Source organism: Macrobrachium nipponense, chromosome 1 (assembly GCF_015104395.2).
Source record: "Macrobrachium nipponense isolate FS-2020 chromosome 1, ASM1510439v2, whole genome shotgun sequence".
NCBI lineage: Eukaryota > Metazoa > Arthropoda > Malacostraca > Decapoda > Palaemonidae > Macrobrachium > Macrobrachium nipponense.
Window position 1 is genome coordinate 148,567,214 of NC_087200.1, and position 14,481 is coordinate 148,581,694.

The window sequence follows — 14,481 nt, forward strand, 5'->3', positions numbered from 1 at the left end:
AATAATGTGTCATAGTGGTAACTCCCTCCCTCTCTTTCGCTGGAAGCGTTATAAGTATTTTTTGAGAGAACAGAGAGAGATAAACCACTCTCTCTCTCTCTCTCTCTTTTTTTTACCGAGATGAAAGAATTTTTATGGTACTAGTGTGTAAAATGTTTATTGATAATTTCAGTTATTTAATAATAATAATAATAATAATAATAATAATAATAATAATAATAAAACTGTAATTACAAAATTCATAAGGGTCGTATTTTAAAGAGATGAAAATGACCTTTCCATTTCACTTGTAAGGATAATTCCTCTTTCTTACTGAGATGAGAGAATTTTTATGGTAGATGCACATGTTTATTATATTTTCAAGTAATAATAATAATAATAATAAATAATAGTAGTAGTAGTAATAATACGATAACTAATTTCAAAAGAAAATTCTTCCCTTCGTCTTTTTCTGTATCAATTTCCCTACCTCATAACTCCAGTGACACTCGGAGCTGGGAAAGTAACAATGCCATACAATGGTCAACGAATTTAATGGTTTTATGTAATATCTCTCTCTCTCTCTCTCTCTCTCTCTCTCTCTCTCTCTCTCTCTCTCTCTCTCTCTCTCGTATTTTAATGAAAATATACAGTAATTTGTGAATACACAGTGTTGCACATGAAAAAAGTAAATTAGTGATAACTTGAGAGATACGGCCCTAAGAAAAATTGCAAATTAGTGAAATTTTCCCTGTGGACATGTTTTCAACAACGTCATTCCGGCTTACGACGATTTTCAGGTTCCGACGCGTCTTAAGAACGGAACCACCGTCGTAACCCGGGGACTGCCTGTAGTAAGTCTCCTCTTCCACTCTCACTTCACTTGCAAAATCACCTTCACTTTTCTCAAACTTATTCATAAGGATCTTTACCGATGCCCCTATTTGGGCCACTCTATTAACTACTATATTGAACTTTTGAACAAACTTACTTTCGAGGCTGGTGAAGCAGTTGGGTTCAGAAGTGTAGGAGCAAGGAGAAGCAGTATGTGGCCTTTGAGAATGAACAGATCCAGGTGTAATAGGAATAGGCAAAGAGGAAGACACTAATATTCTTATTGCTAGCAATAGGGGTTAATACCTGGCTGGATGCCATCTTACCACTGGATTTAGCAGCCGCTTTCCTCTTACGATCCCTTTCGAACTTTGCTAAATGGAAGAATAAGTTTTCCATTTCTGTTCTGTCCAGTCCTTAGCCTCTTCATAGGTCAAACTAATACATACTATTACAAATCTGTCCTCTGCAATTTGTACAAAGAATGTGAGAATCATAGGTCACTTTAGTCATCTGGGTACTATTACTATTACAGCCTTTGCTGCAATACTAGGAACTAGAAGTGCTACAGTCAGACCTATCTAACCTAGCAAAACAGTCACATTAATAATCAAATGTCACAATCTAGGAAGAAAGTCAACAATAGTGTCTAAAGGCTACCAAAAAATACTTCACCAATGGGAAGAAAACAAAAATCCAAAACTCCAGCAGCTTAGTCAACACCAGGTGTGGACTTGAACAAGAGGCAGAAACATATTGAGTGCTTGGGGAAGTTGTTCCTCTCTCCTAATATGAAAGTGGGAGGGGTTCTGTCACCTAACTAAAAACAAAATCGCTACCACTAATTTCAAATTTTAAACTGCCATCGAGTAGAAACTCTTAGCTAAGTAATTACTAGGTAAGTTACTTATATAGAAAACTATACATATTTTGGTTACCAGTCACTGCAGTTCAACTTTAAAAAACTTATCGTACCTAAATACTTTTTAGCCAGGTTTGTAAGTGCCCATGCTGCATGTTCTTCCTGCAAAACTGACAACGGTGGAGGTTCCTTGGAATGTTCTGCATCACCAAAACCATCAAGACCATGGAATGGTTCACCAATATGTTTCCACGGGTGAACTAATGCCTTGGAGGCACCAGGGAACACAGGAATCTAAAACATTAATTTTCTATGAAAAACAAAAAATTATTTAAATTTCCAGGAATACATTTGCAACATTAAAATACTATGCAATGGAACTTTGCATTACAGTAGTACTTTACAAAAATGCCATTTTTATAATAAAATAAGATTTTATGTATAGTACTTACTAAGTACTTACATAGCTATGGTTTCTAACCGTTGGCAGCTGGAATTCTGAAAATTCGAGGTAGTCCTACATTGTTTTGGCTAGGTGACAACCCCCATCCACTACTGGGGGATAAAGGAATCAACTCAGCACTGGTGTTCAGTTGTTTATGCCTTATTATCCATGAGAGGGAGGCAGGAGGCCTTTGATCAAGTAACTACTTGGTAAGCATACATAAAATCCTATTTTAGTATAAAAATGTCATTTTTATAATGACATTTTGTACGAGAGGGGATTCATGGAGATATACATACTTTTAACCCTCTAGTGATCTGATGATGCATACCGCGTCAATAAATTTTTTTCTGTAATTGCACAGATGACATACCAGGCGCATCATATGTAAGTTATTTTTGGGAAAAATTCACAAAAGAAAAAAGAAGCGTCAATCATAGAAAACGTAGTTGATGCCATTGGGTCGACAAATGACGAATCTCGAAGAAAATGCAAACCCAACATAAGTAGGTTGGAAAATATTAAAATGGCACTCCGTAAAAAATTTGCATTTTTTAATCAATTACAGCTCATTAATAAACACATTTATAGCAAAACTATCGCTTCCATGTGAAAGATCAAACATTTCTACACAGTTTAGGTATAAAACAAACTCCCCAAACCTTACTTTTATATTTTTCATGATTATTTCCAAAATATATCTAAGATTTTTCTTAAAAATTTCACGTTCATCACATCGTTTTTATTATTTATAAGTGTTGTAAACGCTTATAAATAATAAAATTCAATCATTTGCCAACATAATAATACTAACCAGAAGCATATATCAGTTATAGTTTGGACATGGTACTGAATTTTACCTAAAAACTTTTCCATGTGTGTTCCTTTCAACCTGGGGGAAAAGTCGTGTACCTTACACCCTTATATTTTCGGCCTGTGTGCAAGAGGGTTAATAAATCAAAAGAATGCACATAGAGCTAGCATTAATTAAATTGCTTGTTGGTTCCTTGCCTGTTGAGAAAGCTGTACAGATTATTACTGCCTCTGGATTATGCTCACCTTAACTAGTAGAGATGTGGCAGTATAGCCAAGGGATGTCCTCTACTTAGTGGACATGCAAGGTCTACACAATGATGCCCTTGCCCAGGGCACAGTACTAATATCAACGTAGCAAAACCAGAGTGATTATATCGCCACAAAAACAATTCTAAAAACCATACCCAACTGTAATTAAAAGACTGACGGGTACTCCAAGCACAATAGGTAATAGTACCCCTAGACTCCCTACAAGACTCAACAACCTTGTTCAAGGCAAAGAGAATAACTAAGGAAGGAGCAACTTCCTATACACCCTTACCTAACACCATGCCAGTAACTAAAAAGGGACTCAAGGTACTGCAAATAACATAAATAGTTTCAATATCCCATAAGTAATGACACCTGAACAATGACTTACACTTCCAATATGTTGCTTGGACAACGGAAGTTAACGAGAGGTTGTGCCTAAAAGAAAGAGGTAGCCATTTCCCTTACTTCGTGAGTTTTAACTTTAATAGAATCAAACTCTGAATCTTTCAGCTTAGAGTGGGCCTCAAAGATCAGGTTTCTCAAGAAGAAAGCCAGAGCATTCTTAAATAAAGGGCATGGGGGGGTTCCTCACTGAACACCACAGGTGATTGCGAGAGTTAATCCTGAGTGGATTTCTTCTGAAGCTCAAAAGAAACTTGAACCACAGTGTCCTCTGGGAAGAGGTGTCTCCTATTCTGAGTAAAGTAAGGCGGACCTCTGCATCCGAATAACATTTTTAAGAATGCCTAGAATAAAAAGAGAGGCCAACTCCATCAAAATATCTCTTATACCTTTATCAGGTAAGAAATAACACCCAATGTCAGAAAAAGTTTCCTTATCCAAAGAGGAGCATTCCTTGATCTTCCAACCCAAGGCTCCCACTAGCCAATCCAAGAAGCTTATTACCTCAAAAACCCTATAAATGTTTTTAGTAAGGTGGTCCAGTTCCAACACTGAAAACATTTTAGACGAAGTAAAAGCCCTCCTCCTGGCCAAAATCAATAGGACCAGAAAAGTCCTCTTGAGTGGAGGCAGAAACAGCCAAGAGAGCCACCCAGGTCTTGTAACACAAGTGCCACCTTGGTGTAAGGTGAGAAGGACTAGTTTAGGTAATTTTGACGAGTCTGATTAATTATCTCTCATATAAGAAGATTCTGGCAAAGCTAGGGCCGTAGCTGAAACATTTGAGAAATTCACTGAAAAATAGCAAATTAGCAACTTGTAAGTTGTAGGAAAAATCTCTTCCTCATCTCTCTCTGTTGAAACTGGGACAAAACAGTTTGAGGTTGAGCAGGATATGTCAAAGTTTTCATCAAGCTTACCTTGAATTGCTGCAATGGACGGATCTGAAATCATTTAAGTTCGAGATACTGTACCCATAGAAGTTGAGGAGCCAATGGGCTCTTGCAGCACCAATGGGCGCTTGTGACACCAATGGGTGCTGTGGGGCCAAAACCCTCTTGAAAAACCACTGATTCCAATACCAAAGAATGAAAGAGCGCCAAAGATTGATCTGGAAAAAGGGAAGACTCCTGTGGCCGTGTAGGCTCCTGCAACAATGGGCACTCCTGAATCCCTACAAACATCGAAGGACACAGAATACCCTTCTCCGTACAAGAAGGTTGCATGTACGCTGACAGACGTTCAGGTGCAGACTGCTTCTTGGACTCAAGAGGCAAAAGCAGAGGAAGGATTTGGAGAGGGAAGCACGGGAGGATAAAGAACCGGCGCCAAAAGACGCTCAGAACTTTTCCTTTGTGCTACCTCTTCAGACCGATGCCCAGGGGACGACTTCCTTGACTAGGAACGAGATTTACATTGTCCTTGAGGATGGTTAGCGTCTTGGGAAAAATGCTCTGGACTGTCCCAGAAGCTACAAGAAGGACATTGGTCTTCTCGTAAAACACTAGTCTTCTTAAGGGGGACAGGAGAAGGTGATACATTACAAGTCCTCCTTTTCAGCAGACGAGACTCGTGTACAAAGCGCCACAAGCATCTGGAGGAAGACTCCTCTGAGTTCAACCCATCCGAGGAGAGTTGAGACTCCTTTCCAATGGCACTCTGTTACAGGCTGAGACTTTTCAACAGGGCCGCCTGAGGGGGCGACTGCTTGCGGGCAGACCCCACTGACCTCCCTTGGACTACCGGTAGGACTCCTCCCAGGGGCTAAGGATTTTGATAGGGAACTTTGTCTGGGAGAATCAGCAGGACGAATAGCTACCTCCTTCACAACACTAACACTAGCACTCAATCCCCTGTAATATAATAGAGAATTTTAGGTTTACTCGTGCTTCGAGGCTGGCAACGGCATCGGGTTCAGGTGCTAGAGAGTCAGGGTTAGGATTAGGTTATATCCCATCTGTTACTTAGCATTTCCTCTAGAAGCAACCTTTCTCTTTTTGTCTCTTTCTAACTTACTCATATGGCTAGCAGAGGTCTTCCATGTTTTGTCATCCCAATCAACACACTCCCCAAAGTCGAAGTCGATGTGCAAATCTGACCCCTACACTCAATACAAACTGAATGCAGGTCATAACAGTCTTTAATGAGCCTATTTATGCAGCAAAGGTGCAATACTTAGTACTATGAGAGCCGGTATCAAACATGCCTAATACTTCCTAACTCAAACATAAGCAAAAATTTAACTATTTCACCAAACTCCTAACAATAGCTATATATTTTTTGCTGAAAAGGCTACCAAATTCAACAGAGCACTTTACCAGTCATCCCCAGGTATAAGAAGTAACCAATTTCCAAAATTCCCACTGCTACTGAACTAGCTGTTGACAGCACCAGGCAGCAGAAGCAACTGAAAACCAGTGCTGAATTGGGTACTCTCTCCCTCTGTAGTGGGCGGGGGTGTCGCCTAGCCAAAACAATATAGAGCTACCGCAAATTTTCAAAATTCTAGCTGCTGATGGTTAGCAACTATAGCTATGTAACTATTTAGCAAGTAGCATCTATAAAATTAACTTCAGTAAGAAAGAAAAACCCAAAGACGATATATACAGTACCATTTTAAAAGGATAAGACTTAAAAGAATAGTCAAGAAAAAGCACCCACAGTTTCTTACTTTTCCTAATAAATTTGCCGTTTCCAGTATCCGTAAAACATTGTTGTTAACATTCTCAACTTTAGTATTTCCTTGAACTGTGGTGATAGCAATGACTTCAATTTGTTTTTTCTTATGAGCAGCTAAAGCCATAAAAATTGCAAGTGCATCATCTAATCCAGCATCGGTGTCAATTATAACTTTTGGGACAGACATCCTGTAATGAAACAAATCACAATTAATGCACTAAAAAGGTACTAGCACATATAAAAACATAATTTTAAGATACAATGTATATACTGTAGTACTTTGAAAGGTGACAAAATAATACTTACCAAGTATAGTATACCTATTTTGGTACATTTGAACATGGCAAATGATAAACAAAAACTTACACTGTATGTACTGTACTTTGAAAGGTGACAAAATAATACTAACTAAGTATAGTATACCTATTTTGGTATATTTGAACATATCAAATGATAAACAAAAACTTACACAAGAAATGCTGTAACTCAATATTACTGAAAACTGTAAACGTAACTGTATCCATGTTTTCACCAGTATGTATCCATAGGTGATCTATTACCTTGGACGCAATTGGGACACAGGAATCTAGAACATGTCTTTATAGAACAGCAAATCATCTGACTTACAAACCCAAATATTTATGCTTACTTCACCATCTCTAGCTACCTTAGATTTGCTAGAAGAAAAAAACATGCAATATACAACAAAGACAGTATGTATTTGCAGTTATGCAAGTGCTAACTTTGAAATTCTAAATGATTGCAAAAGACATAATCCATAGAAAATGATCCAATGAAAAATGGCATTTTTATAATAGTTAGATTATAATTATATATACTTACCAAGTAATTACAAAGTGATAGTTTCTACTTTTAACGGCAGCTTTTAAATTTAAAATTCGCAGTAGTGCTCTATTGCTTTTGGTGCTGGTAAGTGCCCGCCCACATCCAGGGAAGAATAGGTACAGTGTAGTTAATGAGCTTAGTTCGTTTTTGCTCTTTGTTCATTACGTGGGGAGGAGGAAGGGCTCTGATCATCTAATTACTTGGTAAGTATTTATAAATTTAAATTTTATTATAAAAATGTCATTTTTATTTAAATAATTTACCAAGTTATTGCATAGCTGAATAGAATGGAATATGGAATTTAGGCTTAAAGCTAAGCACTGGAATCCAAAGGATTATTCAGCACTATAATGAATTTGGTTTGAAATGCATGTCAGTGAATTCATGAATGAATGAATAAAATAATAAATTGTTTTGAAACTACGGAAAAATTGGTATTTGGTAAAAATTAAAATTTAGTAAAAATTGATATTTGGTAAAAACTGATATCCTCCATAAAAAATTATAACTTTAAATTTAGGATAGGCATACAACCTTAATTGTAAAACAGTAAAAAAAGACAAATTTTCTAAGACAATTTGTATTTTTCAAAGCTACAAACCTGAGGTCTTAACAATAAGATAATTTGTAGCGCCTAGCTGGATCCGGTTAACAAACAGATGAAAGCAAGGAATCTTGTGATATCTGGTAACGCATGCATAGGTCAGGTGAAGAGTGGTCAAGTACCACTCGCCTACGCCACCGCGTCAGTCTTTCCCAACTCAGGATGTCCTAACACACAGAGGGGCGGCTAGAGGTGTGCAGTACAGTAGTGCCTCGATAGGAAATTAATCCGTTCCGAGGCGCCCTTCGTATCATGAGGTTTTCGTATCTTGGACCACATTTTACATGTAATATGGCTAATCTGTTCCAAGCCCTCCAAAAACACCCCAGTAAATTTTATAATAAAGCTAAATCGACCTATAAACAATGAAATACTACAACAAATTGGACCATTCAATACCTAACTTAATAACGTAATGCAAATTAACCTGTAAATAAAGTGTATTAGTGTACATGGTATAAAAGAAATACTGTACGTAAAATGTGGAAGCTTACCTTTCGAGTGAGGCTATCTTCGAAAGTGGCGGCAGAGGAGGAGAGGACAAACGGCAGATACGTACATACGTACGTACACTTAACTTTACGAAACACATAAAAAAAATGTAAGGAAAACTAAACTAAAATTTACGAAGCATATTTACAAAACTGTAACACTTAACTTTACAAAAAACTAAAATAAAAAAATAAAAATTTTCTTTTTTTTATTTTTAACTTTTTTTACTTTTTTTTTTAATTTACGTAGATTTTTTTTCTTTTTAACAGAATTTCAACTTCATCACCACTTTCAACTTTCTGTTTTTTATCACTTGGTTCTTCCTTTTTGCTTACTCCTGCTAATGCTAAAGGCCTCTTTAAAAAATAACGATCCAAGGAAGATTGCTTCTGCCTACTTTTCACAATGTTCCTGAAACGACTCAGACAAACGTCATTGAACCACGCAAGCATACGACCTGTGTGAACCTTTTCGGGGTGTCTTTTTCTATAAACGATTGCACTTTATGAAAAGCGGCAATCTCCCACAAGGCCAGCGTATTGTTCATTAACGGCTGCCAGTCTTGATAATTATCTACTAATTGTTGCACCTCATGACTCTGTTGGCACTGGTGTCCATCAAAACCCTGTTCAACCAAATGCTCTCTCTGCAACTGATTTGGGTACTGAATGTTCGGCTGCTGACCTTCAACACAAACTGAAGTGTCTTGATTATACTGGTATGCATGTTGTAAATGATTGGTCAAAACCCTCTGTTCAGCAGGGAGTGGAGATTCTACCAACCTTGCAGTTTCCAGTTATCCCATGAGAGAGACCTTGATCACTTATCCCATGTGAGAGATCTTGGTCACTTATCCCACGAGAGAGATCTTGGTCAATCATATCATATATATCGTTACTCAAGAGGTGCTCTTCTTTTTCCATTTTCTGTGAAAAGAAATGAGAAATTTGTTTTAAAATACACATGACACAAACACCATCACAATGACAACTCTGACTAGTAGATTCAGAAACAGTTGACGATCCCGAAACTAATACCGCGTGCGTACGATAACGATGCTGGTACAGAGTGGCCGAGGCACGCCACCATGTACACAGATGCATGATGGGAGGGATGCTGGCCAATAGGAGAGAAGGATCTCATCGCCGCGACTAGCATCAGGAACCAATGGGAGAGCAGGAGGATGGTGGCGAGTCTACTAAGTTGGCGGCGCGCGAGTTTCAAAATTGTTATCGGTGGTTCGGGCGAATCTCGGACTTTACTGAAACCTTTCGTATCTTGAAAACTTTTCGTATGTAGAGCCGTTAAATTTTTCGTATTGGCTTTCGTATCTCGAGTTTTTTGTAAGTTGAGACTTTCGTATCTCGAGGTACCACTGTATAATGTTAAGACCTCAGGTTTGTAGCTATAAAAAATACAAATTGTCTTAGAAAATTTATCATATGTGAACAAACCTTCAGTCTTAACAATAGGATAGACTCATACTTGGAGGGAGGTACAAGACATCCTAGACCATCTGGGGGCCTACCCACCAGTCCAGCATCCAGAAGAAATGACTACTGGAGAGGGACTGAAGCCCATTGAGAAGCTAGATAAATAGATATCTAACCACTCAGACCTTGAGTGACGTACAATGACATATGGGAGAACCACTGCATAGAGAACCAAAGAGAAACTTTGACTGTCCAATAGCAAACCAATACACCAGGGTTTGTACTACTCCCAATTCCTCCTTGCCAAGGAGTGGAGCATATGCTACCGAATAGAGGGTTTGATATTTGTATACGTATTAAGCGACCACACTATCTGTATGACTACCTTACTCACCTGTATCAGACCAGTCCAGTGAAAGATGTGTCTATTCCTTAACCCGCCCAAAGAAAGAAGGAAAGGTACAAGAGAAAGAAGGAGACCAGCCAACTCACTCATTCTCTCATCCACACAATCATCTTAGGTAAGATATAAAAGTGCCCTGTTAAGGGCAACTATGAGTTACACAACCTGTTGGGCAGCCACCACAGGATCCAGGGAAAACGTGTCTGCAGATCTGTGGGTAACATCCTTAAGATAGAAAGAGGTGAACATGGACTGGCATAACCAAGTACCAGCACTCAGCACTCTATGTACAGCCAAGTTCTTTTTGAAAGCCAGAGAGGGACCAATACCCCTAATTTCATATGCTCTAGCCTGCTCAGACGTGGTGGTGGAATCATCAAGAGTCAAGTATGCCTGTCTGATGGCTTCCCGTATCCAAAAAGAGATAGTATTCTTAGACACCTCTTTCTTTGTACGGCCTGTGCTAACAAAAAGTCTGTGGCAGCCTGGTCTAAGGTGCCGAGCCCTTTTAAGGTAACAACGCAGGGCCCGGACAGGGCACAACGAAAGCTCTTGAGCATCACCACCCACAGTCATTCAGTGATGGAATGGAAAATGAAGTGAACCTGTCATCGTGTGCAGTGGGATTTTGGGTCTTGGCCATGAATTCCCGGACAAATTCGAAGGACCGTGACCCCCAACCCCTGGTGTGCTTCACCTCATAGCTCAGACCGTGGAGCTCTCCTACCCTCTTCAAAGATGCCAAGGCCAGAAGGAAAACTGTCTTGAGCATCAAGTTCCTGTCAGATGAGTGACACAAGGGCTCATATGGACTCTTAGTGAAGCTCTTGAGAACCAAGGAAACATCCCACGTCGGAGGCTTGAGCTCTCTAGGAGAACTTGACTGCTCAAACCCCTTAACTAGCAAGGAAAGTTCCAAGGAAGAGATGTCGATACCTTTGAGGCATAACACCACACTCAGGGCCGCTACTTGATAGCCTCCAACCGTGAAGTGACAGGGATTCTACTGACTGGTGGAACCTTTCCGCATGGGGCTGACACAGGAGATGTCGCCAAGGGGGAATCTCCCTCGGAACCTCTGACAACGACAGCAGATCTGGGAACCATTCCGCCTGATGGATCAAACAAAATGGAGGGAAGGCATACACCTCCAGGTTGTCCCAGGGATGTTGGAATGCGTCCTCTGCCAATGCTAAAGGATCTGAGACCACTGAACAGAGTATCTCCAGCTTCCTGTTGAAGCAAGTTGCAAAAAGGTCCAGCATGGGTCTCCCCCAAACCTGGAAAAGCTTGTCTGTTACCATTTGATGAAGGGACCACTCTGTGCCTAGGATCTGATCCCGACGACTGAGTTTGTCTGTGACCACATTCCGTTTTCCTGGGATATACCTGGCTGAGAGTGGGACCTTGAACCAACCTACCTCCACTGCCCATGATCACTTGCCACTACAAACAGGTACTGGCATCACCATCACTCTCTGCAGATGAACAACAGCTGCTAGAAGACTACTCAACCTCTTGCAGAAGGTTGCCTGCTTCCTATCCTTCTGCTAATCCACAGATGTGGAAAAAAGTGATGAGGGGAAGGAAGAGGAGGAAGGTAAAGCATACAGGCACTTCATATATAATATTCCATGTAACGGCTAATATAAAATGGTGCAAAAATTATGTCAAAGTGACGAAATAATTTCCGAGATGTGTCGCTGATGCTTTTTAGTGCGAGAAGAAAGAAATTCGCACTTGCGCGCCTGGGTAACTATTGTAAACAAAACAACGCCTTGATCCATGAGCTCCCAGCATCCCCCAAGGCACGTGATTCAAGTTTTCGCCTAGTAGGCCTATAACTATTTTTCCACGAATTTAAAAAAAAAATTTTTTATATCAACATACCATACGTCCAATCGGCACCCAACAGACAATTTATATTGACATTTAATTCGTCAAATTGGCGTTAAAGGGTTAAAAACCTATACCCACAGTATTAAAAACAACTGACTGGTGAGTACTGCAGGTAAAAGTACTCCCAGCTTCCCTTAACACAGCAACCTTGACACAAGGCAAAAATACAGAGGGACCCACCCTCATGTCATTTCTCCTAACACCATGCCAGCTATGGATATAGGACTAAAAGAAATACAGTCTTCATTCACCGTCTCAATCTCTTTACGGCAATGAGACTTCATGTGTCTTACTTTCAACAAGGGATAATCTTCTTTGTTGACATGAGAATGTGCTTCGATAATAAGTTCTTGCAAGAAGAAGATAAGATTCTTCGAAAGAGGTCGAGAGGGATTCTTCACCGAACACCACAGTCGAGAATATGGTCCTCCTATTTTCTCTGTTCTGTGGAGATAATATTTAAGAACCCTTACTGGGCATAAGAGCCTTTCCTCTTCCTCCGGACCGAAAATATCGGCCAAATTTGTGAGAGTGCAGGAGTGGGGCCAAGGTCTCGAAGGATTTTTAATCTCGGCAAAAATATTCAACATCAGAGCAAACTCAATCCTTTTGTGAGAAGCCAACTCTTTTCTCCAAAGTTCCTGAATCTTTCGGGCACTTAGATGTTTTGAAAGACTTAATTCCAACAAGTCATATCATTAGACAGGTCTATGCCTCTGTGTTTAAATACAGACGCTAAAATCACCCCGTAACCCCTAATCATAGGAGGAGGCAAGTGTCTACATACAGGCAGTCCTCAGTTATCAGCGGGGTCCCATTCTTGGCGAGTGCTGGTAAGCAAAATCCACCATTAACCGAAACTTGGTAATTTAAGGCACCAAGTTTCAGTTAATGGCGCCTTTGCTGGATTTGCTATGGCGCCAATAACTGAGACACGACCTACCATGGCGCCATAATTCCCCGATTTTATGGCAAGAGACAAGCCCCATAAAACCATATCGCCATTAACCAAGACCGCCGATAACTTGGGACTGCCTGTACTCTTAGGAAAAGAAGAAAGTCTGCTTTCTCACTTATAGAAATCTTCTAAACACTCCCCATTTGGATTGGTAAAGTCCGTTAGAAGAAGCTCTTCTACACTTAAAGATAGCTTCCAAAGCTCTTCTTGAAAAGCCTTTTGCTCTGACAAGGCTCCAGGCAGTCTGTAGCCTGTCAGGACCAGAGCAGACAACCCTTCATGGAATCTTGCAAAATGCAGTTGTCTGAGTAGCAACTTCTTGAACGACAGGCATCTTGGGAAGTCAACAAGGGGACTAAGAAGATCCGGAAACCATTCCAGAATGGTGCTTCCAGAGTGAGATGCATTCTGATGAAAACGGACTTTCTTCAGAACTTATCAGCCCAAACGGAGGAAAAGCATATGCCTCCAGGCCCGACCAGTCCAGCAGCATTGTGACGACAGACCATGCTAAAGGGTCTGGAACAGAGAGCAAAATAGAGGGAGTTGATTGTTGCTGGAAGTGGCGAACAGATCTACGGCTGGTTTTCCCCCATGTCTTCCAAAGGTCTAGGCAAACCCTGGAATCGAGTCCATTCTGACGGAAGAACCTGTTGACCTCAACTCACTTTGTCTGCCAGGACATTCATCCTCCCCTGGACGAACCAAGGAATCAGAGACGCTTCCTTTCCGCCCATAAAAGAAGGCCCCTTGCTTTCTCGTAAAGGAAGAAAGTGTGTGTTCCCCCCTTGCTGCCGACAAACGACAATACGGTGGAGTTGTTTGCATGTACTACCACTGCTTTCCCTGTGATCTAGTGAACGAACGCTTACAGATCCAGGTAGACCACTAGTAACTCCTTTACGTTGATGTAAAGGGAACTCTGCTCTGTCAACCATACTCCTGACACTTTCATCACTCCCAAGACTGCTCCACAACCTACATTGGACGCGTCGGAAAAGAACTGTAGGGTTGGGTGTAGAGGATGAAGGGAAATGCCTTCCGAGTGTCTCTGTTCCAAGAGCCACCATGTTAGATCCTCTCTGATCTCCTTTGTGATGTCAAACACTGTCAAGTCCAGCTGAGACTTCCTGCACCACGATACCTTCAGGAAGAATTGAAGGGGTGGCATATGCAACCTCTTGAGTTTTATAAACTTCTCTACCAACAATAAGGTGCCCAGAAGACTCATCCACTGGAGAGCGGAATAAGATCGACAATTCAGGAACTCCTGAACTACCTGAAGGCACAACTGAACTCTTTTTGGGGAGAGAAAAGCCCAAAAAACTCAAGTATTGAGAGTCATTCCCAAATATAGAATACTCTGAGTCAGAATCAGTTGTGATTTCTTCTTGTTGACGAGAATCCCTGATGAGCGGGTCAAACACAGAGTCCTCTCTAGATCCTTCATCTACTGGCTTTCCAAGGAGGAGCGGAGAAGCCAGTCATCCAGGTAGTGCCACATTGATACCCAGGAAATGTAGCCATTTCCCTAGAGGTGCCAATACTCGGGTAAACACCTGAGGAGCTGTCAAAAG

The 14,481-nt window shown here is 40.5% G+C and overlaps 1 protein-coding gene across 8 annotated transcripts in view; it reads right to left on the reverse strand.

Annotated features, from left to right (window-relative positions):
- Nucleotides 1–14,481, reverse strand: part of LOC135219743 (uncharacterized) — a 371,373-nt gene that overhangs the window by 159,132 nt on the left and 197,760 nt on the right. For all 8 annotated transcript variants that reach the window (XM_064256773.1, XM_064256771.1, XM_064256772.1 and 5 more), the window contains exons 2-3: nucleotides 6,262–6,457; nucleotides 1,789–1,969 (exon numbers count right to left, since the gene is read on the reverse strand). In XM_064256773.1, coding sequence (XP_064112843.1) covers nucleotides 1,789–1,969; nucleotides 6,262–6,457 — 377 coding nt within the window. The remainder of the gene's footprint in view (nucleotides 1–1,788; nucleotides 1,970–6,261; nucleotides 6,458–14,481) is intronic.